This window comes from Convolutriloba macropyga, chromosome 9 (assembly GCF_964194025.1).
Source record: "Convolutriloba macropyga chromosome 9, txConMacr16.3, whole genome shotgun sequence".
Taxonomy (NCBI): Eukaryota; Metazoa; Xenacoelomorpha; order Acoela; family Convolutidae; genus Convolutriloba; species Convolutriloba macropyga.
In genome coordinates this window covers 65107113-65134757 of record NC_134476.1, presented here as the reverse complement: position 1 = coordinate 65134757, position 27645 = coordinate 65107113, and the positions used below count along the sequence as shown (strand labels likewise).

The window sequence follows — 27645 nt, the reverse complement described above, 5'->3', positions numbered from 1 at the left end:
AAGTAAACTTGTGCTACAAAAAGAGTTAAGAAACTTTGAGAGGGAAATCATAACAACTCCTGTAAGCAAAACGTACAAAAAGATTGACGAGTGTGTCAAATTGACAGAAACTTTCCTTCAGAAATGTGCTCATAACCGCAGAAGAGGACTTCATTGGCTGCACAAATATTCAACCTCATGAACACAGTGATTCCAACATAAAGCGCCGGAAACACTGTCAACCCCAAAGAAAACCGACTTCTACTGAAAGCAAAAAGTGCAAAATTGGAGGAATTAATTCTTTGCGATGAAAAATTCATACCAAGAGTTCGTAACACCGATGATTCCAAGTCAACTGCTGGTGGTGGAAACAGGGTACTTTTTAATGAGTCGGTTCAGAAAACGGCCGACCAAAACATCGCGCATGAAACATCAAAGAGCAGTTTATATCAAAGTGGCATTGACATTGAAAGAAGAATCACGTTTAGCTGCAGTGACAAGATTCATCGAATGACTTTGCTAGCTCAGTGCCATCAACAGCAACAATGGCGAAAAACTTTTTGGAGCAGCTAGCGAGTTGAAGGCATTCATGGACGAATGTTACAAAACTAAGGTCGAAAGTGACTTAGATCAGGAAAAAATTGTTTGCAAAATCAACCCACCCGGGCGCTACACTTTGGTAGCTTGGGATATACTGGTCCGAAGATGCAACAAAGTCACGATTGCAATCTTGGACAACCGATGTACAACCGATGTACATCGAATGAGGTGCTCAGCACAACACTTTGTCTCGCAGAGCAAACTCTCAACGCAAAACCCCTTAAAGCAGTAAATGGCGACCCAGAGGATCTGACAACACCCACGCCCAATCATTTCCTGTTAGTACGAGAAAAAGCGCCTGCACCATTCCTCCTATTCAGTGAACGCTACCATGACCCGAGAAAAGATGGGCTCGCAAATACCTTCCGCAATGGAATCATAGATTGAAATGGTCCAAAGAACGTGTGTGAACCCCGAAAGCAGGAGAACATGTTTGGTGAAACTAAGTGAATACAAATTGGGACGAGTCATCTCATTGGGTTCGTATCTTAGTGGTCCAAAAATTTATTATCTTGCAAGAATCTTTCAAGCAATCTTTGTTTTTATCCCAAATTGTCTCACAAAAATAAATACAAATGCAAAGCTTAGCAAAATTTGGGTGAAAAATAATCAAAATTTATACCTGCAACAACAAAATATGCGTATTTGACCTAGAATAATTTTCCTAGAAATCACCTGCAAACTCAGAAAAAAAGATTTATATTGTGTTGTAGATTTTTACATAGACGGACGCAAAAATAAAAACTCTGATTAAAGTGCGGGCAATTTGTCTCATTGATTAGTTATAGGGTTTCAAAGTAAGTCTGACCACAAAGTTTGAACAATCGAAATTTTGTATCCTCACTGTTGGTATTTATATTTTTTTCGCAATAGTTTAAAATTGCATTTTCTGTCTTACTTTATAATCCCAAAATTAAGTTTTAGGAAAGTCTTGTAGTCTTGTACAAAATTGTGAATCTTAAGAACAATCTTTCTTCTTTATTTGCACTTGCTGTTGAGAACTTTATTTAGCGGTGGTTGCAAATTCAGGGCCCTTTTTCGCTTGTTTTTGTTCCAAACCACCTTGCATGAATCTGAGATAGAAGAATGTCACGTAGCCATTTTATGCTGTTATGAAAATTGTAAGGCATTTCTCAAAAGCTATCAAGAAATGCATATCAAAACTGTCGAAATTTTCATCAGCCATAATCTCAAAAAAAATTCTAGCTAGTTCTACCTGCAAAGATTCTGTGGAAATTTCGGGTAGAACTAGCTTGGAAACTTTTTTTGCAGGTAAAATTTTGGTAAGGTATAACTTTAAATTCTAGATGACTTTTAGGTAATTTTACCTAGAAATGCAGGTAATGCTAAGTGATTGCAGGTAGATTCTAAGTTGCATTAAAGAAAAGGTTATTTGCAAAATTTTGGTAAATTACAAGAATTTTTTTATTCAAATTTTTTAAAGCGTTCGATATAAACGGTGTCCGACATTTCAAAAATTACCAGCTTTTAGCATAACATATATTATAATTCTAAGGATGCAGAATCTATCATGATCACTTGTTACGAGTCAGTATAATTTTCACTCGACTCTGGAATTTCCGGGGTACTTGCCTTGAACACAGTGGCGTTTGGGTGGCACTGCCCGGCTGTTGCCCAAATCGGGTGGCATTCTGTGGCTGTGTTTGGCTCTGTTGATGATTGTCTCTGAAGGAAGTCTTCCGACCACTCGGCCTGTCTCTCACCCCTGTGTTTGCAGCTGCGTACATTGGTGGGACAGAGGACGAGGGGGGTGGTTGGTGATGTGGGTGGGGGAGGGGGAGGGGATGGTAGCTCTGGTGGGGACCTGTTAGGTTGCTCATTTCACTACCACCACCCGTGTTAGGCAGTAAGGGTTGGTTTGTGTTAGGGGGGCCATCGGGCTGATCAAGATCCTAAAACGTAGAAAGTTGGCATTATTTTCAATCTATTTTTGAATCTTTTCCGTTTGTGCCCCCCCCCCCAGTACGTTATGTAACCCCCAGTTACAGAGCACGTGTCATTACCTGGTAAATCGTTATGTAAAAATAGGGCACGTGCGTCTGGGGGGTGCAAATAATATGCAACCACCAAGCTGGGGGGGGGGGCACAAACGGAAAAGATCCCTATTTTTATTTATTTATTTTTTTAAATACTTTACAACTATAAAGGTTTTTAGTGGAAATAGTGAAAACGCTTTTTGCTCAAATTTCATTTGACTTTTAGTAGTTAACTGCCGCAGTTTCAGTTCAGCTGATTAAAAGTGTGAACGAGAGAACCAATGAGATCAAAAATGATGAAGTCAAGCGTGAAAATCACTCGAAAATTCACTCGATAGCTCAATTAAGTGAAAAAATATTCGGGTCTTTCCCATTATAGCCCCCCCCAGCTTAGTGGTCACATAACCTAAAGCCCCCCCCCCCACCAATCATGGTAAATATACCAATATACCATAAGTGGGGGGGGGGGGGAGCTATAATTTCGTGGGGTGGCGGCTGGGGGCTATAATTTCGTGGGGAGGGGCTATAATGGGAAAGACCCGACTATTTAAGAACGAAACGGTCAAACAGACGAACATTACTACAATAGTTGCTATAGACTTCGTTCGGGACCCGTTGGGAGATTTTTTTTCTGAATTTTTACCTGTTGGCTATCTGGCTGATTGGCCAGGTTTGTGTTCGTTGTGGCTGCGGAAGAGGCCAGAGATTGGAATGAGTTTCTGGGAAGAGAGTGGCTCCTGCCACTGGAAGACGAGTTGGGGGATATCGTGAAGAGGGCAGCCGGACCACCCCCACCCCCACCAACAGCAGTCTGGTTTCCGGAATGAGGCGGGGGGATTTGTACTGTTAGAGCCAAGCCTGCCACCGGCTGGAATCAAACCGGCTCAAATAACAGAATATGAGGAAAAAATTATGGATCTTTTCCGTTTGTGCCCCCCAGTTACAGAGTATACGCCATTACATAGTAATTCATTTTGTAAAAATATGGCACGTGCGTCTGGGGGGGGGGGGTGCAAATAATATATATTATTTGCACCCCCCAGACAGGGGTTGCAAATACAGACTCTAAGTAGAGTTAAGTTGAGGTATTTTTTTCTATAACGATTTATAATACTATTTTATGAGCTCTGATCAGAGAAACAAGGCTGAAAAACAATTCTGAACAGTTTAAGCTAAGTTTAAGAATTCAATGCTGTTTTTACACTGAACAGACTTTTTTTTGTCTGAATTTACACTTATCATAGTAAAAAGTGACATGATCATAAAAGTTCATAGTAAAAACACAGACTGAGAAATGCTATGATTCAGCGCTGATTTACTATGTTACTATCATCCGGGATGCAGCCACTAAGCTGGGAGAGGGGGGCACAAACGGAAAAGATCCAAGATTATTTTAACAGTTTAGCAGTTCATGATTTAATGGAGAGAAATGCCAAACCACCCACTCCAATGGAATAAAACCAGCTGTAAATGACGCTCTATTTAGAAAGTGTCTTCATTAGAAAGGACAAAAAAGATTTCACTTTGCGTGACAAGTGGATTGCAAATAAATAAAAGAGAGCTCATGGCCGCGATGAGTTTCTTGACCATGAAAATTTTGCAAAGAATTTTGAAGCTAAACAGAAAATTTGTATCGCTAATGATAGTGTGTTCTTAACAGGTTTCGTAAAAATTCAATTGTAGCAGATGGAAATTAGAGGAAAATTTTATTTAAGTGAACATATTTTTTATTCTGACTATAACACTCGTGTTAAATATTCACATGCCTTCAAATAATAATTAAAATAATCACAAAATTTATCTTAATATCATCGTAATCCTGACATTGTGGCTGTTCTTTTTGATAGGTAAAAACAGTATTTGAACGCTCATATTTTTCTGTTAACTGGTATTTTCTTCGTGTAAACTTTTTATTGATATATTGGTTTGATATTGAACCAAAAATGTTTTAATTGACGATCATATCACTCAACCTAAAAAAGCAAACCTCCTAGTCTATCGTTTCTCTGTGCGTAGGAACTAGAAACCTTCTTGTACTGACATGCAGAAACCAATAAAAATCCAGCTGAATCCTTTTATTTCCGGTACGGAACTGAAGAACGGTCCATTGATCTAATCAAGGCACTTAGAAGAAACAAACCTATTGGTCCATCTAAAATTCCTGCTTTGTCCATTTAAGATGAAATACTGTTGAGTGATTATACCTCACCTAAAATTTTCCTTTATATTGATCTACCGCATGAATGAGAGAATTTCTAAACCAGACTTCCCACTCCAATGGAATAAAACCAACTGTAAATGACGCTCTAGTTGAAAAGAGTTTTTATCAGAAAAGACAAAAATGATTTCGCTTTGCGTGACACGTGGATCGCAAATAAATGAAGTGATTTCATGGCCTAGATAAGTTCTTAACCAGGAAAATTTAGCAAAGCTTTTTGAAACTAAAGACAATTTTTTTAATCTCTAGTGTTAGTGTTTTCTTAACAGATTTCGTAAAAAACTCAATTGAAGCACAAAATAAACAATGGAGGAAAAATTGTTTTCTTAGTGAACATCTAAATTATTCTGACTATAACCTTCGTGTTAAATATCCACAAGCCTTCAAATATTAATTTTATTAATCACAGAATCTATTTTATTATTATCATAATCCTGAAAATGTGGCTGTTTGTTCTCATAGGGAGAAATAGGATCTGATTGCTCCTATATTTCTGTTAACAGGTATTTTTGCTGTGCAAATTTTGTATTGATAATTGGTATGATTAATCGAAAATATTTTGTTTAAAAGCTCATATCGCTCAGTCTAAAAATATAAACCTCTTAACCTACCGTTTCTCTGTGCTTAGGAAATAGGAACATTCTTGTACTAGGAAACATGAACTAGGAATATGCAGAAACCATTAAATATCCAGCCCAATCCGTTAAATTCCGGTACGGAACCAAAAACGGTCCATTGATTCATTCAAGGCAGTTAGACGAAACAAACCTATAGGTCCATCTAAATTTCCTGCTTGGTCCACTTGAGATAAATTACTGCTTAGTCATTATACATCACCTAAAGTTTTTGTTTAGAATGCTCTACCGCATGAGCGAGAGAATTTCAAAAAAATAGCCTGCAGTTTGTCAGAAAATAACAGCTGTAGGCGCTTGTGGCCTTCCTTGAAATGAAACAACAAAAGAATTAAGATAACAAATCGACCACCAGTCCTTTAATAGACTACTAGACTTTTTGGGTTAGATTCGGACTCTCAATGTTATGACACATACGGTCTATATGAAAGAAACACTAAAAGAGCGTTTCCAAAATTGATGTTCGAAATCAAAAACTCGAGACTAATGCTCAATAAGGGCATATATGTTTGGCACTACTTAGATACACCCTATTCATCTTTAACTAGTAAGTGTTCATAAAATTCCATAAGTGAGTTCCGAAGTTGTTTTTTAGTGAGGTATGTCACGCAATTGACCTAAAAGCAGAAATGACGTCACGCATACAAATTTTAACCGTGGATGGAGACGACGAATTAAAAATTTAGCAGGACAAGTCCTCAAATAAAATCCAAAGAATTGAATTACTTAATGACCTAAGAATCAGTTTTTCCGCTTTCGAAGGCAATTGAGAGCTGTTTGCAATGAGACAACAAACTAAAGCAATAAGCAAAAAAGACAGCAAAAGAACAACAACAGAACAACAAAAACAAGGAGGAGTAAAAATTCGGCTTTTATGGACAGACAGGATCAACAACAAAAAACAACTGCTCTGTATTCAATTCGCCAACTACTTTCCTCTATTTCATTAGCAACCTGTCATTAAATGTAGAAGAGAAAAGTTAAAACAAAAATAACCAAAAATCGCGATAAAACTCGCTGAAACTTTTTGAAATGACTTAATATAAAAGTCATAGAACGCAACAGCTACAGAAAAATGCAATTACATCAATTAATTGAGTCTTAAATCAACAATTATTTGAGTCTTCAATCAACAATTATTTGAGTCTTCAAGGTATAATCACTCAAAATTTTGAGTGATTATACCTCACCTAAAATTTTCCTTTATATTGATCTACCGCATGAATGAGAGAATTTCTAAACCAGACTTCCCACTCCAATGGAATAAAACCAACTGTAAATGACGCTCTAGTTAAAAAGAGTTTTTATCAGAAAAGACAAAAATGATTTCGCTTTGCGTGACACGTGGATTGCAAATAAATGAAGAGATTTCATGGCCTAGATAAGTTCTTAACCAGGAAAATTTAGCAAAGCTTTTTGAAACTAAAGACAATTTTTTTAATCTCTAGTGTTAGTGTCTTCTTAACAGATTTCGTAAAAATTCAATTGAAGCACAAAATAAACAATGGAGGAAAAATTGTTTTCTTAGTGAACATCTAAATTATTCTGACTATAACCTTCGTGTTAAATATCCACAAGCCTTCAAATATTAATTTTATTAATCACATAATCTATTTTATTAGTATCATAATCCTGAAAATGTGGCTGTTTGTTCTCATAGGGAGAAATAGGATCTGATTGCTCCTATATTTCTGTTAACAGGTATTTTTGCTGTGCAAATTTTGTATTGATAATTGGTATGATTAATCGAAAATATTTTGTTTAAAAGCTCATATCGCTCAGTCTAAAAATATAAACCTCTTAACCTACCGTTTCTCTGTGCTTAGGAAATAGGAACATTCTTGTACTAGGAAACATGAACTAGAAATATGCAGAAACCATTAAATATCCAGCCCAATCCGTTAAATTCCGGTACGGAACCAAAAAACGGTCCATTGATTCATTCAAGGCAGTTAGACGAAACAAACCTATAGGTCCATCTAAATTTCCTGCTTGGTCCATTTGAGATAAATTACTGTTTAAACATTTTACATCACCTAAAGTTTTTGTTTAGGATGCTCTACCGCATGAGCGAGAGAATTTCAAAAAAAATAGCCGGCAGTTTGCCAGAAAATAACAGCTGTAGGCGCTTGTGGCCTTCCTTGAAATGAAACAACAAAAGAATTAAGATAAACAAATCAATCACCAGTCCTTTAATAGACTACTAGACTTTTTGGGTTAGATTCGGACTCTCAATGTTATGACACAAACGGTCTATATGAAAGAAACACTAAAAGAGCGTTTCGAAAATTGATGTTCGAAATCAAAAACTCGAGACTAATGCTCAATAAGGGCATATATGTTTGGCACTACTTAGATACACCCTATTCATCTTTAACTAGTAAGTGTTCATAAAATTCCATAAGTGAGTTCCGAAGTTGTTTTTTTAGTGAGGTATGTCACGCAATTGAGCTAAAAGCAGAAATGACGTCACGCATACAAATTTTAACCGTGGATGGAGACGACGAGTTAAAAATTTAGCAGGACAAGTCCTGAAAAAAAATCCAAAGAATTGAATTACTTAATGACCTAAGAATCAGTTTTTCCGCTTTCGAAGGCAATTGAGAGCTGTTTGCAATGAGACAACAAACTGAAGCAATAAGCAAAAAAGACAGCAAAAGAACAACAACAGAACAACAAAAACAAGGAGGAGTAAAAATTCGGCTTTTATGGACAGACAGGATCAACAACAAAAAACAACTGCTCTGTATTCAATTCGCCAACTACTTTCCTCTATCTCATTAGCAACCTGTCATTAAATGTAGAAGAGAAAAGTTAAAACAAAAATAACCAAAAATCGCGATAAAACTCGCTGAAAATTTACGAAATGACTTAATATAAAAGTCATAGAACGCAACAGCTACAGAAAAATGCAATTACATCAATTATTTGAGTCTTCAATCAACACCGTTGAGACCTGTCATCAATAACATTAAGTGATAAGATATCAACAAGTACAACAAATACTAGCAAAACTAAAAAATCAAAAAGATTTTTTTAACAAAACGAACAAGCGTATAATTTACAAAAAGCAATAGCTATGAAGTGAAATGCTTTGCATTAATTGAAGCTTTTTTAGCAATCAACGAGACCTATAAGTATTGAGATTAAGAGTTAAGACAAAAATGTTGAAAAGAAAAACTCAAAAAAATTGATAAATATTATTGAAAAGAATTAGTCTCAAAGTCATAGAGAGCACTAGCTTTGAGCAAAAATGATTAAATTGATAAACTTAATCCCTCTTAGTCTGTCCTCAATGAAATTAAATGATAATACTTCAAAAACTACAATAAATACTTGCAGAACTAAAAAAAGCACTCAAAATTTTTGAGAAAAAGTAGTGTCAACGTCATGAAAACCACTAGCTATTAACTCGAGCCTTTAATCAGGTTCTTTTATGCCTCATTATCAACCAATGAGACCTGTCGATAATGAGAATGAGTTACCACGACAAAGTGGAAAAGAGAAACTCGCAAATCTAACAAAGTTCTCTAATTTTTATTGAAAACAATTTGTGTCAAAGTCATTGAAAGCAGTAGCTTGAAAGCAGAATAAAAATGGTTCAATCAATAAACTTAACCCATATTAGCAACATCACAGAATGTTGCCAATGAGATCAAATGATTAAACTGTCAAAGTTATCAAAACCTCTATCTAATAACTCGAGCCGTTAATTAGGTTCTTTTATGCCTCATTAGCAACCAATCAGACCTGTCATTAATGGTACTATGTGATAAGACAACAGATATTAAAACAGGGCAAAATCTAAATATCACTAAAGTTTTATGACAGCAAATTGTGGCAAAGTCATAAAAAGTTTAAGCTGATCCCTTAATGAATCCAAGCAAAAGCAAATAGGCAAAAATAGAACGCACATGTACCGTCCTAAAAGCACTGAAAGAGAGGAAACTCTGAAAACATAAGTCAAATTGACGCATCTGAAAAAAATCCACCTCAAAAACCACCAAATTGTTCAAACACCAATTTCTCACTCCATTTTAAAGCTATTTTGACAAAAGTCACCCCTCAATCCTAATTAATTTTTTGCACCCTTTACTCTTTCAGTGTGACCAAAATCACCACTCTAATTTGACTTCTAACTGACGTGAAAAAGTCGAAAAACGCGTGAACAGATCTTTAAAAAAAGACAGCGCAGCAATACAATTCAAATTCTTTGAAATGTAAAAAACCACGATGTCCCCAATAATAGCCACTATCGCTTCGCGGCTATTAAAAAAACTTTGTTCGTCCTTATATGACTAAGAGTGAATAAACCATATATTCCATCCATCACATATAGCTACCAGACGGGAATTAAGTTTTCATATTCTGTTATCTATAACGTAACAATTCGAGTGTTTTTATCTTCACTATTTTTTATGTTCTTGGTATGCATACCAAGAAACCATAAAACCTTATATAAGTTTGTATGGTTACAAAGATTCTTTTATGTAGTTGAACCCGGGCGCTAAAATTTATTGTAGTTCTTTTAATTCTGTAATCAAACCACGTTTCCCAGGTTGTTTTCCCAGAGCAAAATGACCTGTGATGAGACTATATGCGGTCAAAGTACCAGGGTCGTTATCTGGATCTGTGACCCGAATCTAGTCAAAAAAATTTCAAGTGACAGCCCGTCTGGTCAAAGACTTACTTCTGGACAATGGTCGAGGTCGAGTCTGATCAGAGGCAGTTTTGATGACAATTTCTGGCAAAAGTCTGAGAATGCTTTAGGACAGTCTGATCTGAGGTCACTGTGGTCGGGAACCTCAACCAGGGCTCTGCAGCCCCCCCCCCCCCCAAAAAAAAATGAGCGAATGTCTAACTAACCTCCCCATTTGCCTCCCGCATTTTGTGGCCCACACTTAGCGGACTTGACTGCAAAAGGGGTTCACTGTATAGATAAGCATCCCCTCTCGGCCCCCCTTTGCCCATTGTACCCCCTCGCCCTTCCCCGCTAGAGGCAACAGGGGTGACCATGGAATGTCTGGACGGGTTTCTGGAATCTTTAAGGATTGGTTTCGGGTGTTGTTGTTGTTGTTGTTGTTGTTGTTGTTGTTGGTTGAGGAAATTGTTGGTTTGGTGAGACTCCCTGGCCGATTGTTCTGATGATCCTTGCTTCTCTAATCTGTTCAGACCGTTTTGCAGCACTAAGTGATGAAGCTTCTAAAAAAATAGCAGCACGTTAGTGAAACTTCATACTTCCTTCTGTAGTCGGTTCTATTCTGTTTCCCCCCCCCCCCCCAGTGTTTTTTATGAGCCCCAGTTACAAATTATATGTTCTATATAGCGTGTTACTATGTAGGAAAATAGCACGTGCGCCTGGGGGTCATGAAAAATTTATGCTCACTAAGCTGGGGGGGGGGGGCGAAACAGAATAGATCCCTGTAGTCGATTTGCTTTGTTAAGGTGGTAGGAAAAAGGAGTACCCAGGAATAGACCGCAACTCATCAAAATACCACGATCGACCAAAAAGTGGCATGGAAAGACCGCGCAACCCAATTAGCCTATGAAAGGTTTTTAAACTCTACTTTGAGGGGAGGGGGGACTTTAGCCAGACCAAAACTATTCAAGCTGGACTTCTGTTCGACTCAAATTCTCATGCGTGACTTCGGCTGGACTCCATTTTTACGCTGGACTTTTGCTCAACCCAAAATGCCAAGTTCAGCACATTTAACGTTTAACGTAATCAACAAGTGGGGCCAGTATGCCATATTTTATCATCTATGAGAATTAGGCCAAACAGTTAAGTATATGGTCTCATTCAATCAAACGTTATGTCATTCTAGTCCACGTATTTTGTCCTTTTCCAGTCGTCTTTTGAGTTGGATTGCTCTGGCGCAATGCTGCTTAGTCTTGCTCCGTTGCTGCTTCAGAATTTGCAGAAGCAATATAAATTCCAAAAATTTTCCTGATTTGAAAATAAATCAGACTAACGTGATAAATTTAGTTCAGTTCAAGGAAAAAGTTCTGCTCACCCGATCTGGACTATTCAAACACTTTTTCTGAAACCATAAAAAGACGATGCTTGATCCAAAAGGGCGTAAAAAATTATTTTGCTCGACTAACGAAAATTTTTTATCGACTTCTAGAAAATAGCTCCACAGCGTAATTTTATTCAAGAAAGCCCCCGCCCCTTCTACTCTAAACCTGGATAGGATAGGCAAGAAATTTACTTTTTGCTTATACTTTTTTCCTATTTCTATACTTTTCCAGATCACCTTTAAACTATCAAAAAATCTATTTCAAAAATGTACTGAAGATTTTTTTCAATGCAAAAAACTCAAAATTGAGTGCTCTTACAAGCTTAATTTGAATTGAGAGAGAGCAAAAGACAAAGATTTCAATTTCAGCTTTAAATCCATTGTAAAAAAAGAAAAAAGTAACTCAAATCGACATCATTATGACACCATCTTTGTTGCCTATAATCGTTATTCTAACATCTGACGAATTGTTCTCAAAATACAAGCGGGGACTGAATCTTTTGTAGCCTGCTTCTCAGGTAAAGATCTGAATTCTTCTCTGATCCGAATGTCCGAGACAACGGTGACCTCTGATCAGACCAACCCAGACTGAAGTGATTTCTGATGAGACTACTCAAAACTCCGCTCTCTAAATCTTTCTCTGATCAGACTACAATGCGGTTGAAAGTCGTTTCCGATCAGACTAATCTGCGCTCAGTTCCAACTCTGATCAGACCCAAGTCCGCCCAAACCGCCTCTGATCCATTTCAAGCGCGTTGAAAATTGCCCTTGATCAAAAACTGCGCTCTAAATCACTTCTGAATAGAGTCACGTGCGTTTGAAGTTGTTTCCGATCAGAGTCAGGTGCGTACGAATTAGTCAGAGAATACTAATCAAACATGAACAAATCCTTGAATATTGCTAAAATTTAATAAATTCATAAAAACAATGTTTTCAATAATCTATTTGGCTAAAAATTTGTCGAGAAAGTAACTTATTTAGCATACCAGTGGTTCATTTTTCTAACTCGATAGACGAAATTGGACACCTTTCAAAGAAGAACATCATGATTTACAGTTATTCAATTTTTCTTCTAAAGGGGACAAGTATTTGCTATCTGCTAGACCCCATGGTTCTCATCACCACCACTAGACTCTAGATAAGTCTGCAAAAAGAAAGCTGCTGTGTTGTTGCCTCCTGGCAGAGTTAACATCTCTCAGTGAAAAAACCGAAAAAAAATAAAAAAAACTACTCGAAATAGTTTCTTCACAGACCTAATTGAGCTCGAATTATTTGCTGATGAGACTAGTTTATGGTCGAATCCTTTTTTGATCAGACAAGTTTAAGAACATTGTCCTGACTAAAGTTCGCTCGATCACTTTTCCAGACCTTGTAATTTGAGCGCACCATGCACAGGTGTGCGGTCGAAAATGGTCTGATCAGAGGTCTAGTCGGTCTGGTCACCTCTACTTGCGTTGGGGCAGAAGGGGGGGGGGTTGATTGTAGCTTGCTTTAGCAGGGGCAATAATTTCACTAGGGTGGGCTTCAAATGCTAATAGAATTTATTATAGATCTAAAAAATTATTACACGATGTTTATCTGTTTAACAATGAAACCAATTTCAGGATTTGGATCTTTTCCGTTTGTGCCCCCCAGTACGTTATGCTCCCCCCAGTGACAGAGCACGTGTCATTACATAGTAAATCATTATGTAAAAATATTGCAAGTGCGTCTGGGGGTTGCAAATAATAATATGCACCCACTAAGCTGGGGGGGGGGGGGGCACAAACGGAAAAGATCCCAGGATTTTTTTATTCAATTTTTAATAGTGCAGCGACTCGGGCTTAGTTACTTAATATAGTGAATGCTTCATATAGTAAACTTTGGGACACAAAAGTCATCAAAAAATTGAAAACTGTCAAGCAAAGGCTTGCTTACAAAAGCCATTTGTGACTACACCATTTCTATAAACTTCTGGTTCTATTCTGTTTTGCCCCCCCCCCCAGCTTAGTGGGCTTATATGTTTTACGCCCAGAGGCGCACATGCTATTTTTTACATCGTAACGTGCTATATAACAACATATAATTTGTGACTGGGTGCGTAAAAAACACTGGGGGGGGGCAAAACAGAATTGATCCAAACTTTCCTTTGAGAGAAATGCAATAACAAAACTTGTTCAGGAATCAGATTATTGATCTGGGATCTTTTCCGTTTGTGTGTAACACCCAGCCCCCCCCCCCCCCCCCCCAGCTTAGTGAGCGCATATTATTTGCACCTCTCAGACGCACGTATCATGTTTTTACATAATGAATTACTATGTAATGGCTCTTTAAATGGGGGGGGGGGGGCGCAAAAGGTACGGGGGGGGGGGCTTGATCTGAATTGTTTTCACACCTGACTGACAAATAGGAGTGATCGATTGTCTGGGTTCGTCTGATGTGGAAGTCGGGGCAGAATGTATCTGTAGCAGACATGTTCCATTATCAGAATCAGGACACATACCAGGATGGTGAGAGCCAGAACTAGGAAGAGTCCTGCCACGTTGTCAAGACCCAGAGATCTGTGCTCTACATCGTCCGAGAGACAGTTCTGAATATAAAAAACATACTAAAAAATTGACTATAGAAATCTAGACTTGATTAATTAATAAAAAACAAAAAGAGACCGGTTTCCTAGCATCATTCGCGGACGAAGATCAAGTCTAAATTTTCTAACCCGGATGAGGTGGTAGAAATTTTACTCGATACTTATTGTCTGCTGCAGGGAGGCTACTACCCCCCGTCCCCACACACACACACCGACGTTAAATGCACGGTCATGTCCAGATAATTTAATTCGTCAGCCCGCAATTTTGAGCGCTGCTGTTTTTGTATTAAAAAATAATTATAAATTTGTTGCAAGGTGAGTAAGATGAGACAACGGGGTGATTTCAATGCACAGAGCACAAATATCTACTTAAAAATTGAACGGTAAAATCTGAGAATTTGCAATCTAATACTGAATCAGTTGGTGTTGATTCTTCGTTTCTGATTCGTCAAATCAACGGAATATTCGCTAGGTGCTTGAGAGTGAAAAAACTCATTTTGAGGTAGTCAATGTTTGCCCAGAAATTGTTTACGGGCATGAAAAAAAGACTAGTGTCAATAAGAGCAAAAGAAGAGACACGCACGCTATTAAGTTTAAAAATTGCCTGAATCAAAACCAGCTGCGTTTCAAATAAGTGTCGTCTCACAAATCCTTAAAAATGAAAGCTCTTGAGAACAAAATTAGAAAAAAGCAGCACAACATCTAAAAAACAATTCAAAAAACCAATTATGAAGCAAATACTAGGCCTCAAAATTAATTCCAACTGGCATTGAATAATAATTCAAAAAGCGATTACAAACTCAGCTCAAAGCAAAAATAGAGAACCCAGGGTGCGATTTCCGGTCACTCAAACTTCGAGCCAGAGAGGTTAGTTTGAAAGTTTGAACTAGCGTTGAAGAAGTAAAAGTCTAATTTTTCTCAACTTAGTGTCCAATAGGACACTAAGTTTAGGACAAAAAGACTTTCATTACTTGAATTGAACCGCTATCAATAAACGGCTGCTCCGCTATCAGAGACGGAGAACTTTGGTTAATTTCCATTCCTGGATAGCTTTAAAAAAATTTTTCTTTCAATAATCTGCAAAATTGAACTCCTATTTCAAATGAAATTCAACACTTTCGTACACTTTGGTTTTCTAAAAACGCTCGAAAAAAATCTTGGTCACCCTCGGGCCTCGTGCCGAGCACCCGTCGCATGCGCCCTCGTGTCAGGTCACTAAGCCCCTTGGAAAGAGGTGCGAGGTGGAAAGAGGTGGAAAGAGGTGCGAAGAAATCGGCAAGAGGTGCGAGCTCATCTTACAAAACATAGCTGAATGATCCATGGAATTGACTCAAAAAGCCATCTTCACCGCAAAAATTGGCCGTTGAAATAACTATTATTTACTCTAGCAATTCAAGGCAACAGAACAAACAGTCTTGAATCAAACATTTACAGAAAAACTAATTTTAGTCTAATTGAAAATATGAAGTAGCTAATTGGAAAATGCTGCTATAAATAACATTGAAAAATCTTCTCTCAAGTGAGGATATTTCATAACTCAGACAGTAAAAATCAATTCAAAACCTTTAAAACTAAACTCAAATTTCTTCTGGTTTTCAAAAAAAGTGAGAAAAATAAGAGATTAAGGCAAATGGTTACGTTCTTCTCAACTTGTGCCGATTTTCTCACTTAAAACAGTGAATCCGAAAAGAAGTGTGATGAATCGGTTATTGCAGAAAAACTACGAACTCTATTCCCAAAAAGCTAGAAACAAAAACCATAGGCCAAAACCGGCTAAATTAGCCTGAAAACTTTTCAAACTCAATGAAAAACATCTAAGTTGTCTAGTAGAAAATTTGTGTAAACTTTTTTGTTCCTCTATTGAAAAAGCTTGATAAAAAGTAACCATTGATTTCGTGCTTCACTCTTGAAATTCTTTAAGCGGGCATATAACAACAAAGTTTAGGATGCACTGCCTTTTCCTATTTCAAAATCACTCCCAAATTATCTCCCAAATTATTCATATTCGAGTCGATAAAAGACAGCGTCTTAATAGGAAACCAAACCCTGTTAAAAAATCAAAAGACGGCAAATAATAGCTCCAGTCGGCTATCGCTATCGGGGCTATTAAAAGCGCAATTTATTCTGGAAGTATCTCATATTTTCAAGTCAAATATCGGCTTTTCCAACATTATGTTGGAGAAGCCGAAATTTGACTCGAAAATATGAGATACTTCCACAATAAATTGCGCCTTTATCATTTGACCTTTTCAACCTGAAATTAATGTGATCGGGTGAACTAACCTGTGTTCTGGACTCTATAAACCATTTTTCTCTCAATCTGTCTAGGAAGAAATTCTGTCTGTATTTGTGCAGAAGTCCGTTCACCTAAACAACACAAACAAACAAACAAACAAACAAACAAACAAACAAACAAACAAACAAACAAACAAACAAACAAACAAACAAACAAACAAACAAACAAACAAACAAACAAACAAACAAACAAACAAACAAACAAACAAACAAACAAACAAACAAACAAACAAACAAACAAACAAACAAACAAACAAACAAACAAACAAACAAACAAACAAACAAACAAACAAACAAACAAACAAACAAACAAACAAACAAACAAACAAACAAACAAACAAACAAACAAACAAACAAACAAACAAACAAACAAACAAACAAACAAACAAACAAACAAACAAACAAACAAACAAACAAACAAACAAACAAACAAACAAACAAACAAACAAACAAACAAACAAACAAACAAACAAACAAACAAACAAACAAACAAACAAACAAACAAACAAACAAACAAACAAACAAACAAACAAACAAACAAACAAACAAACAAACAAACAAACAAACAAACAAACAAACAAACAAACAAACAAACAAACAAACAAACAAACAAACAAACAAACAAACAAACAAACAAACAAACAAACAAACAAACAAACAAACAAACAAACAAACAAACAAACAAACAAACAAACAAACAAACAAACAAACAAACAAACAAACAAACAAACAAACAAACAAACAAACAAACAAACAAACAAACAAACAAACAAACAAACAAACAAACAAACAAACAAACAAACAAACATAACATAACATAATAATCTAATTGCGATCTATAATTGAGAACAAGTTTTTCAGTACACATCAGTCAAATATTAATTATTAATCTTTGGGGGTGCCTGAATTTCGGCTATAAGTTTCAGATTTTGAATAATCGGACGCCAACAATTGTAGCCAAAAGGATGAAAAGCCGAATACCAGTATTGGTTTAATTTATAACCAACAATTTATTAACCGCCAAAACTAAACAAATTCTGGGTCTATTCTGTTTGCCAACCCCCCCCCCCCCCCAACTTAGTGGGCTTATATTTTTTTACGCCCCCAAGCGCACGTGCTATATTTTTACATAGTAAAGTGTTATATTCATAAAATTTGTAACTTCGCGTGAAAAACACTGGGGGGGGGGAGGGGGGGGGACAGAAGAGATCCCAAATTATCATTATTTCACATTCAGTTCTGAATTCGAACACTTTTATGTGCGATTTTCTTCAAATAATGTATGCACAAATTCAACGTCAGAATATCAGCATAATTTAGTCTTTTCAATTTGAAAAAAGAGCAAAGCTCGTTGCGATTAAAAGATTACACAGAATGAAAAATAGCCATAGTGGGAAGGGAAATACAACATGAGAACAAATATGAAGAAATAATGAAATCGCATTTTACACATTGAGTTTTTAATAAGTTCGATTTCTTCAGAAAAAAAAACTATTGATCCTATTATTCAACAGCCTAGCATAAATATTCTCGCTATTTTAATGAAGTTTTGGACGGGAAATGCTATTTCCAGCTTTTCCCATGGAAGGATATGCAAATGATGAAAGCACAAAAAATTGTGCGGTACCATAACAAAGGGAGTTGAAGTTTGCGCACAAAAAAATCGTGGTAAGTATTCACACAGGAAAAATTGCCTGAATTTACGCAAATTTTGGGTGTTTATGAAATTTTTAGACGGATTTGTTATATATCTGGGATCTATTCTCAAAATCTGATTTTCTTCACTCACTTTCTTTTATGACTTTTTTCCTCCTTTTTCTCACTTCCTTTTCTGACTTTCTTCTCTAACTTTCTTTTCGCTAATTCTTTTCTCGGATCTTTCCAACAATTGCCCCCCCTTTTGCAAAAGGGGGGCCTATTCTTGAATAGAATTTAAGCGAGCGATTTATTAACCAATCAGAGACGACTAAACTTTCCGTGTATGCTCATACTGTGTTAAACTGGATAGAATAAAGTGCGCCATGCTAGGGCAATTAGCCGAATTGGAATACAAAGCGAAAAGAATTTCCGACTGGCGGGTCGGTGGGCGCGCTTCGCGCGCGTCGCGGCTTCGCCGCGATAACCGACCCGCGATTTCCGGATTACATCCCACAGCGCGTGAGAGGCATGGCCGTGAACGGCGGTCCGCAATTGCACTTAAACTGATATTCGGCTATCTAAACTGTAGGCCAACTAATATTGTGGTAAAGTATAGCACAAAAGGGGTGGCGATTCTCTACTAGGTACCAAAGGGGGGGGGCAATTGTTGAAAAGATCCCTTTTCTCTCTTTTTTGATTTCTTTTCTCACTTGCCTTCCTCGTTTTCTTCTGTTCCTTTTCTAACTTTCTCCTCTCTCTTTCTTTCTCTTTTTTCAATTTCTTCTCTTATTTTGTTCGCACTCTCTTTTCACTTTCTTTTCTTATTTTGTTTTCTCACTTTTTCTCACTTTGTTTACTGAGGTAATATTACCTGCAATTTTGCTTACCTGCAAACGTCGCAGGCATATTTACCTAGACATTTTTTAGAGTAAAAGCTGGACCTAGTTGTAACCGTAGAGGCACCTTCACAGTTTAATTTTAAACACTTTTTAAGGTCACAAAGACTTATAATAACTTGAGTCACACGAAAGTTTGGCTTCTTACAACATGAGAGTCCTAAATTAATTGACACTTTTTTAAAAAAAAAAATTGTTGAACAAATACTGAAACACCATTTGGTAAATACATTTCTATGATTAAATGTCAAATCCTGCATCCTTCAGATACTCATATAAGTATAAACAACACAATCCGGTAACTAAAAATGGATCTCTCCAAGACTTTTTGTGGGAGAGATGGTTCTCTATTGACACAAAGTTGAGAGCCAGAGAAACCTCTGAGTTGAAAAATGACAATACTCTTGCCACGCCGAGATTCAGTTCGTCCATTAATTTGAAAATTTCCGTCTAAGTTATTTTGCGATTGAAGCTTATCCAAATTGACTACTCAAAAATTGAGAAGTGAGAAATTTTTTAAGTGCTAGCTATGATATATTTCACACAACACATTTAACGCTCGTTTTGATAACAGCTTATAAGTACAAATTTGTGCAGCTCGAAAGTTTCGGTAAGCCCTGTTGCTTTAAGAACAAAGAGCTGTCTGTTAATAGAATACTTGATACCTATTATTTTTTTACAAACAGTATGTAATAAATAATAGGTATCAAGTACTCTATTAACAGACGTATATTTATTACAGTATGTATTAGGTAATTGTTTTTAATTGTAAGTATTTATTACCCAACATAATTTTATCTAAGCTTGAGACTTATAAACCAGTTCACTAAATCAGGAGCGATAATACAGCGAATGATTTACTTTACTATTATCAAGGTTGAGTAAAATTGTGCAGTATTTGGATATAGGGAGGATTATGACACAATGTCGAGTGAACTTCATTTCTAGGCAGTTGTCATTACAAATCTCTGTTCATTACTAAGCCAGGTTTACGGTCCTGTCAGTTTTTTACTTGGCAGTCATTTATCTAGCCATGGCCAAGATTTGAAAAGTCTAAATTCAAGTTGTTTACAGTCGAAAAGTGTCCTTAAGCACATAAAATAACAATTTAAACGGAGACTTTTATGAAAAAAATATCGTTGACTTGAAATGTTAAACCAAAAACTTGCGAGCCAGAATTTTATTAGTTTTTTCGGGTGTTTTAAATAGATGAAATAGTACCTGTTTTTTGCGTTTCCGGATTAATTATTAGTTAAACAGGATCAGAGAATATATTATACGTTAATAAGAAATCAGTTTAAAACCCATCAGTTTTTGAAAAATTATCTGGATTTGGCAGATCTGTATGTACCTTGGGGTCCAGGGTCAACCATTTTTTAGGTCATGCGGATCTCATGTATGGTTTAATAAACATAACCGACTAAACGTCGGAAGAATTGCTCTCGAACGACTAGAGGGAGCTCTAATCAATTACAGCCTGCTTCAGTCGGGGGGGGGGGGAGTCTAAATGGGACTAAGAAGTTCAATAGACGGCTTCAAATAACCACATAAGAGGTTAACATTTACCACTATTAAGATTTAAAGTGAAAAATGGCAGCAGTTTCGGCGCACTTTTGATTTGCCTTCTTGTATTAAATTGCCACCAATTTAGTTCAGTTGCTCGAAATTATGATTGAGAGAGAATTTTAGATCACGCGAAGCGAAATAATCAGGGGCGTAGAAGTCACTCGAAAAGTCGAAACTGTCAAGCGAAATTTTTGCATAAAAAACTCGAATCGTAGTGCATTATAATCTGTAACATAACCTTACCGAAATCACAACATCAATATAAACAAGAGAAAAAAACAAAAGTAGCCCAACAAACCAAATTAAAGTGTTTTAAAAATGCCGACATTTTTTTAGGTGCGGGGGAGCTAGGTGCGGCGGGTGGGTAGATAGGTTGGGAAAAGGGTAGTGCTGGGGTATTGTTTGGGGGGGTAGGTGGGGGTAGCTAGGTGAAGGGAGGGGGTAGTTTGGGGGTAGGGTTAGGTGGGGTCGTAAGTTGGGGCGGGGGGGGGGGAGGTAGATAGCTGGCTGGGTGGGTAGATAGGTTGGGGAGGTGGGTAGTGCTGGGGTAGTTGTGGGGGGTATTTGGGGGGTAGCTAGGTGAAGGGAGGGGCTAGGGGTAGGTGGGGTGTAAGTTGGGGGGGGGGGTGGTGGGGAGGGGTGGGGGGGTAGGTAGGTGTTGGGGGGGGGCAGATAGTAGATATGCGGTAGGGGAGGTGGGTTTGTGCAGTGTAGTTTAGATAATTAGGGGTGACTTATAAAGGAAAAAAAATCTTAAAATGACCTCTTCACATTGATCAATAACCAGCAGTTCCAAATTACTATACATTACAAACGAAGCTACTGTTAAACAAAGACAATGTTCGAAAACAGAAGTCAGCAATCAAAAACGAAGTTAATTGCTCGAACAGAAAGAAGTCAAAATCCAAGTTATGAAGAAACTTGCTTTCGGCTAAAAAACATAGCCGGTAGAATACCGGAAACCACTCGAATCGTCGTGCATTATAATCTCTAACCTAACCTTACCGAAATCAGAACATCAAAACAGACAAGAGAAAACAAACAAAAGTAGCCCAACAAACTACATTAAAGTGTTTTAAAAATGCCGACAACAGAAGTCAACAATCAAAAACGGAGGTAAATGCTCCAACAGAAAGAAGTCAAAATTCAAGCCTTGAAAAAACTTGCTTTCTGCTAAAACAAACCCTGTAGAATCTCAATACTCCTCTTCGAGTCGTAAAAAGACACACACGTTTACAATAATTGTTATGAACTTCGTTCAAGAGCAATTAAAAATCATAACATTTTCCCCGCAGCTTCAAGTATGTAACCATCGAAAAAATATGATCCCTGTATGATTACAAATGAATCGTAATTATTTTCCCTAATAATGTTTTTTTTTTTGAATTTTTGAACTCTTTTGATAGAGAATTACTGGATAGTTCCACGTCTGCAGTTTCTGACGCATCAAAGTTCCTTGACATTCAGTTTTGTAGAAGTTAAGTTGGGTTATACCAATGAAAAACTTGAACTCTGTTTACATGACAAAGACCTCCATTTTATGATCAAGAAACGGATTTCGTCTCTTTTCGTTTTCCCGAAACCTCGACACGAGGGGCACAGAATAGATGGCAATTATCTAATCACGTACCATCATACTAATTCAAATTTTAATCTCCAAAACTTGGCACATAAAATAACTCAATTCTGTTATTATACGAGACGTTTTCACAATACTTTCTCCAACCCTTAACTCCACCCACCCCCCTCCCCCACTCGCCCACCTTAACGCTCCAACATAAAAAAATGTGACGAAAAAGGATTTTTAAAGTTAATTGTCAATTTTGTTTATTTTTTAAATTTAAAACTGACCTGATTGAAGAATATGGAATGCATGTTGTCATTTGAGATGGCGATGCCATAGTAGTCGTCTCCGAAGGTGCCCCCCACTGTCAACAGTTTACACTCTGGATCTGAGATCGCATCCCAGAACACTATTGGGGCATCTCCAAAGTACGCGTCCAGTGTTCCATTTCTAAATTAAAAGCACTAAATTTTTTGCCAGATTAAAGCTAAACTATTTCAGTCCAAAAAATGTAAAAACGCTTCCAATGTTCCATTTCTGAATTAAAAGCATTAAATTTTTTGCCGTATTTAAGACAAACTAACTCAGTATTTAAGACAAACTAATTGGGTTGCGATAGATGTCCAAATTCGTGAGCTGAAGACAAATTGGCGTAAAGGTTAGCACGCAAGATTGGCAAACACAAAGCGGTGTTTCGAATGCATTACTTGTAGATGTTCAAGTTGTGCCTGCTCAGACCCCCTAACACTTCCTTTTGCAAGTTATTCAAAATTCAAAAAGCTTGAATTCATATTTTCCTTTCAAGATATTTCTAAGAAAAAAAGTTTTTAATGCAGGGTTTAAGAGGAAAGAGATTGTTATAAAATTTTGTACAAAACATGTGTTTATATATATATATAAATATATAAATATATAAATATATAGCAATATATCGAAATATACAAAAACATGTGTTTTTATAATCTTTCGAAACACTATAATCAAAACCTTCTGATGAAGCAAATGTTACTACACACTTGCTGTGACATCCAAGAAACCATGAACAGTCCTCGTTGTGTTTTCTAACATTTTTCAAAACCAGCACTTGTAGGTTTCAAAATGACAGATTATAGCAGTTATAGATTTTAGAATGCTCGAACTTCCTATGAACACTGCTGAAATATAAATTTTGCAAAAACGTGCTTCTTTTTTTCTGACTATGATGAAGACAGAGAAAATACGAATTTAGGCTGGAAATGTATACAGCCGATAGCTTCGACTGATTTCGTGATTTTCATGGTTAAGAAGAGTAAAGAGATTATTTATGTTCTCAGATATGGCATCTATGAATGTTTTTTGGGGACAACAAGATTATTTTTGAGGCCGTATAGATAAGAAAAATGCGTTGCAATATCGTTCATCAAGCAAATACTTCTTTTTTTATCTTGCTAGAAACTAGATAAAACTTGCCAGTGTGGTAAAGATTGGCAACCGGGCGAAGGAGTTTGCATTACCTTCGATTTCACGAAATATGGTAAAACGTTTAAGAACTTAGGATAATTTTCTAGCCATACCAAGTTATTGACTTTGGCCTTCCGAAGATTATATACTGTGTCATGCAAATCATAATTTATTTCCAAGTACAATCTTTGTACACAAACTAAAAAAATCATTTAATTTTTTTTTGGGTCGATTTGGGAAATGATATCGTTTTAAAATATAAAAATACTGAACATTTGAAAAGATTAGATTTTAAACTCATATTCTTGATTACATATTGTGATATCTTAATAATTAGTTGCGTTAAATCATGCAGGTGTCAAATATAAAAAATTAAGCATCCTTAAAAAACCATCGGAAAATTTTTCACACCGAGAGTACCATTTTTTGTTAAAAATTGACTAAGGACATTATGCCATAAACATGGTCAAACCAAGAGACTTTAACCAGACTAATTTTATATTTTTGAAAGACTTCGAGCGCTTTTAAGACAAGATGTTAAACGCAATAAATGGATAAAAACTAAATAGTTCTGATCGTATTCTGCCATAGCATTCTTTCAACGCTCGTCAATTGTTACTTATGCTCTAGTTGGGAGTCTAATTGGTTGGTGTTTTCTTTACTTTAAATCAGATAAAAATATATTTTTCAACTCTGGAATTAACTGCTAGCAGATAAAAAGCCAGATTTAATTCTTACAGAGTACAGCATTATATCGATCCCTGTAAGATTTCGAGGAATGTTGTATGATAATCAACCCGAATATTTTGTTTCAGTAAATTCTAAAACGGTATATTTTTTTAGCTGTATTGCACGAAAAATAACAGTTTGGCGAATACCGTATATTCTAAGCTTGCTTATCATTCAACTTTTTGGAAGCCATTTTAGTGCATTTGTTCTTTTTTTATTCAGACTAAGTTATATATTGTTTTGTTTAACTCATATGAAGATCACAAGAAACGTTGCTTCCCTTACAAAAAAAAATTCGAAGCTTTTAAAAGATTGCTGAAAATCCCAAAGGATCATATATTTAACAAAAATCCAAGCATGCATTTTGCGATTTCTCAGAAATCAGTTGCTTTACAGGCGCCTTATATGAAAATATATGAAATATCTTCAAAAATCATTTGAAACTTTCTCAAGGAGAGCGCGAGCATATGAAAGATGTACCTAGGACAGTATGGCATGAAACATGATAAAATAAAGTATAGCATGAAACATGATAAAAAACTTTAACTCAAGAAATTTTATTTAAGAGCGTTAGTTGCTTGTGATACCGAACTTTTTGGGGTAATTTATTCTTCAATTTCGATGTGTTTAACCGGACTTTGTAATTGTAGCGTTCCATACCATTAATTGATACCAATCCACTATATGACATATCAAATGGTTGTTTTTCTGTTTTTTTTTACATCAGATAAGAACAAATTTTCCAACTCTGGAAATGACTACACGCAGATTAGAATCAACTTCTGTTCATAATTATTTGTCTCATTGGCCCGATCTTTTTCACCCGAGTAAATAGTTTAAAGTGAAACATTTGGCACAATCATTATTTAGTAAATAGCTGCTTTACCGAGTCTATATTAAAACACTCACGTGCAAATTGTAAAATGCCGAAAGTCTGCAGTGCCAGAAGTCAAAACGCCAGAGGTTGCTACTTAGCCAGAAGTTGAGTTTCGTTCGCTTTTGTCATTTTAAAACGTACGTGTTTCGTGTTTTAGGCATGACTTAGTGACTCTGCAGAAGTCATTTCGATGAACTTCTGGCGTTTATCGAGAACCACTTCGCGGTTCTCGATAAACGCCAGAAGTTCTCAGTGACTTCAAGCAGAGTCACTTAACCATTACTTCTAGCACGTGTCACGAGTTTCTGCTCGAAATTTAAAACTTGCATAATTTAGAGAAATGGGATCTTTTCTGTTTGTGCCCCCCCCCCCCCCCCAGTACGCTACGCAACCCCCATTTACAGGCACGTGCCATTACATAATAAGTTATTATGTAAAAATATGGAACGGGGGGGGGGGGTGTGGGGGGGGGGGGGTGCAAATAATATGCACCCACTAAGCTGGGGGCACAAACGGAAAAGACCCGAGAAATGAATGACAAAATAAAAGGCAACGAATAGCATAAATCTCCCTCGGCCGATAACTGATGATTTTTAAAAGACAAGTTTCTTACTAGCATTTACCAATATCATGTCTAACAAGTTTGGTATCTATGTAAGTTCCACAAAAATTGATAATGAACAAAACTAAGCAAACCCTCATTTAGGCTATTTAAACTGTTCTTGCGGAAAAACAGCTTCAGTACTGAAATGAACTATTTGCCATTATTTCTCGGGGTCCTTTCCGTTTGTGTTCCCCCCCCCCAGTACGTTATGCTCCCCCCAGTTACAGAGCAAGTGACATTACATGGTAAATCATTATAAAAAATATGGCACGTGCGTTTAGAGGTGCAAATAATATGCACCCTCTAACCTGGGGGGCACAAACGGAAAAGATCCAATTCTCGTATCAAAATTGTCTGAACTCACTTGAGCCGCTGGATGGCTTCAGTGGATCCAGACACTAGGTTCTGCCTCATTCCTCTGGCTAAGTGAGGCCACTGTTCTGTGATATATTTCTGGGCACTAGAGTCCTCCTCTGCTCCATATTTTATTGAGTGCATCAGTTTCTGAACCTTGAGGAACACCACAACATTTTAACCCAAGATTTAGAAAATATGGTCTTTATAAATTGCCTTGCGGAAGACCACAATACTTTAACTCATGTTCTCAAGAATATTGCGCTTATAAATTGCCTTGCGGAACACCACAACAGTTGAATTCAGGTTTCTCGTCAAAATTGTGTTCATAATTTTGAACAAAACCGGTGTATACTAGAAAACTAACTTTTGATTTATTGATGGGTTCAATCACTTCACAATTTGGCTCGTTTTTTTTATCTGACGCAGAAATCACGCTCGACTATAAATAGTGATATGCTTATCAAACTTACAGTCCAGGTTACAATTAATCTTCCGCTTCTTTTTCGGAATATTTATTTTACCTATAGTCAATAGAGCCTCAAATTAAACAGCACTTAATCTGGGCCATATTTGAGGGAATTTCTCGCCATGGAATAGAAAAAAATGATAACCAGAATAAACTATTAATATGTATCCATTTTATAGATTCTAAACTATTTCATCGTACGAGCTTGTTTGTCTAACATCGAATACAGAGAAAGATGGCGTGATCACAAAATGATAAATCTAATTGAGAACTGACTAAGAAGCGGGAGGACATCAAAATATAGTGAAAAGAGAAACGGATAAGAAAATATTACCTCAGGATTATTAATCTGCAACAGTCAACATCAGTAACTATGCAATAATAAGCCGTCAAACAAGTATTTGTTTATCTCTTTTTCCGTCTTTTCTTTCTCTTTCGAAATTCAATCCCTATAGTCGGTTGTTGATTGATAAGTAATTGTTTTTTGAAAAAAGCAACAATTAAACAAGAAACCAAAAATTTCGTATTGCCTAGGAGTTTCAAACAAAAAAAATGAGGGGAAAAACAGGAAAGAGAAAAAAAAGATTGAAACATTTTTTCAGACAACGTAATCTCACTCACTCTAAAATTGGAGTGAAGGAAATTCTCGCAGCAAATCCACTCGCTTCTTGCTCCCTTTCTTACGTTAGAGTAATCGAAATCGCAACTCAAATCATAGCTGAACGAATTAATAAAACAACTCGAAGAGTCATACAGGATGTAACAACTAGCTTTAATAAATATTATTTATAATAATTGCTGTCAGGTCGGTCAAATTACCCAATGGCATTAAACCCGAAGCCATTTTATCCGATGCCATTTCAGCCAAAACTAAATTACCTTAAGAATCCAATAAAAAATATAATTTGAACATTTTGGTATCCATCAAACAAGGATTTGAGTAACAAATTGCACTTTTTTAAAACATAATGGTGTTAAGCTTTAGATACCAGTCAACAATTAACAAAAAATTGAATAATCCATTTTAATTAGTTTAAACAGGACGTAAAAAAATATAAATTAAAATTTATTTATTAAACCATTTTGAGGCTTTTTTCGGGACAAAAATTTGACAACAATAAAACGCATAAACTGAGTGCAGTTACTCGGAGTACGTCCCATAGAGATAGATCGACCTAGATAATTTCGGGGCAATGATTTT

At 36.5% G+C, this 27645-nt stretch overlaps 2 protein-coding genes across 2 annotated transcripts in view; one reads left to right on the top strand and one right to left on the bottom strand.

Moving 5' to 3' along the window:
- Positions 1-27645, top strand: part of LOC142345524 (uncharacterized) — a 562956-nt gene that overhangs the window by 63707 nt on the left and 471604 nt on the right. The window lies entirely within an intron of this gene.
- The window catches only part of LOC142346288 (glutamate [NMDA] receptor subunit 1-like), a 67179-nt gene that overhangs the window by 2604 nt on the left and 36930 nt on the right, over positions 1-27645 (bottom strand). Inside the window, exons 11-17 of the mRNA XM_075398802.1 lie at positions 25986-26131; positions 22259-22421; positions 16296-16379; positions 13821-14015; positions 10293-10628; positions 3220-3444; positions 2173-2492 (exon numbers count right to left, since the gene is read on the bottom strand). Of these exons, the coding sequence (XP_075254917.1) occupies positions 2173-2492; positions 3220-3444; positions 10293-10628; positions 13821-14015; positions 16296-16379; positions 22259-22421; positions 25986-26131 (1469 nt within the window). The remainder of the gene's footprint in view (positions 1-2172; positions 2493-3219; positions 3445-10292; positions 10629-13820; positions 14016-16295; positions 16380-22258; positions 22422-25985; positions 26132-27645) is intronic.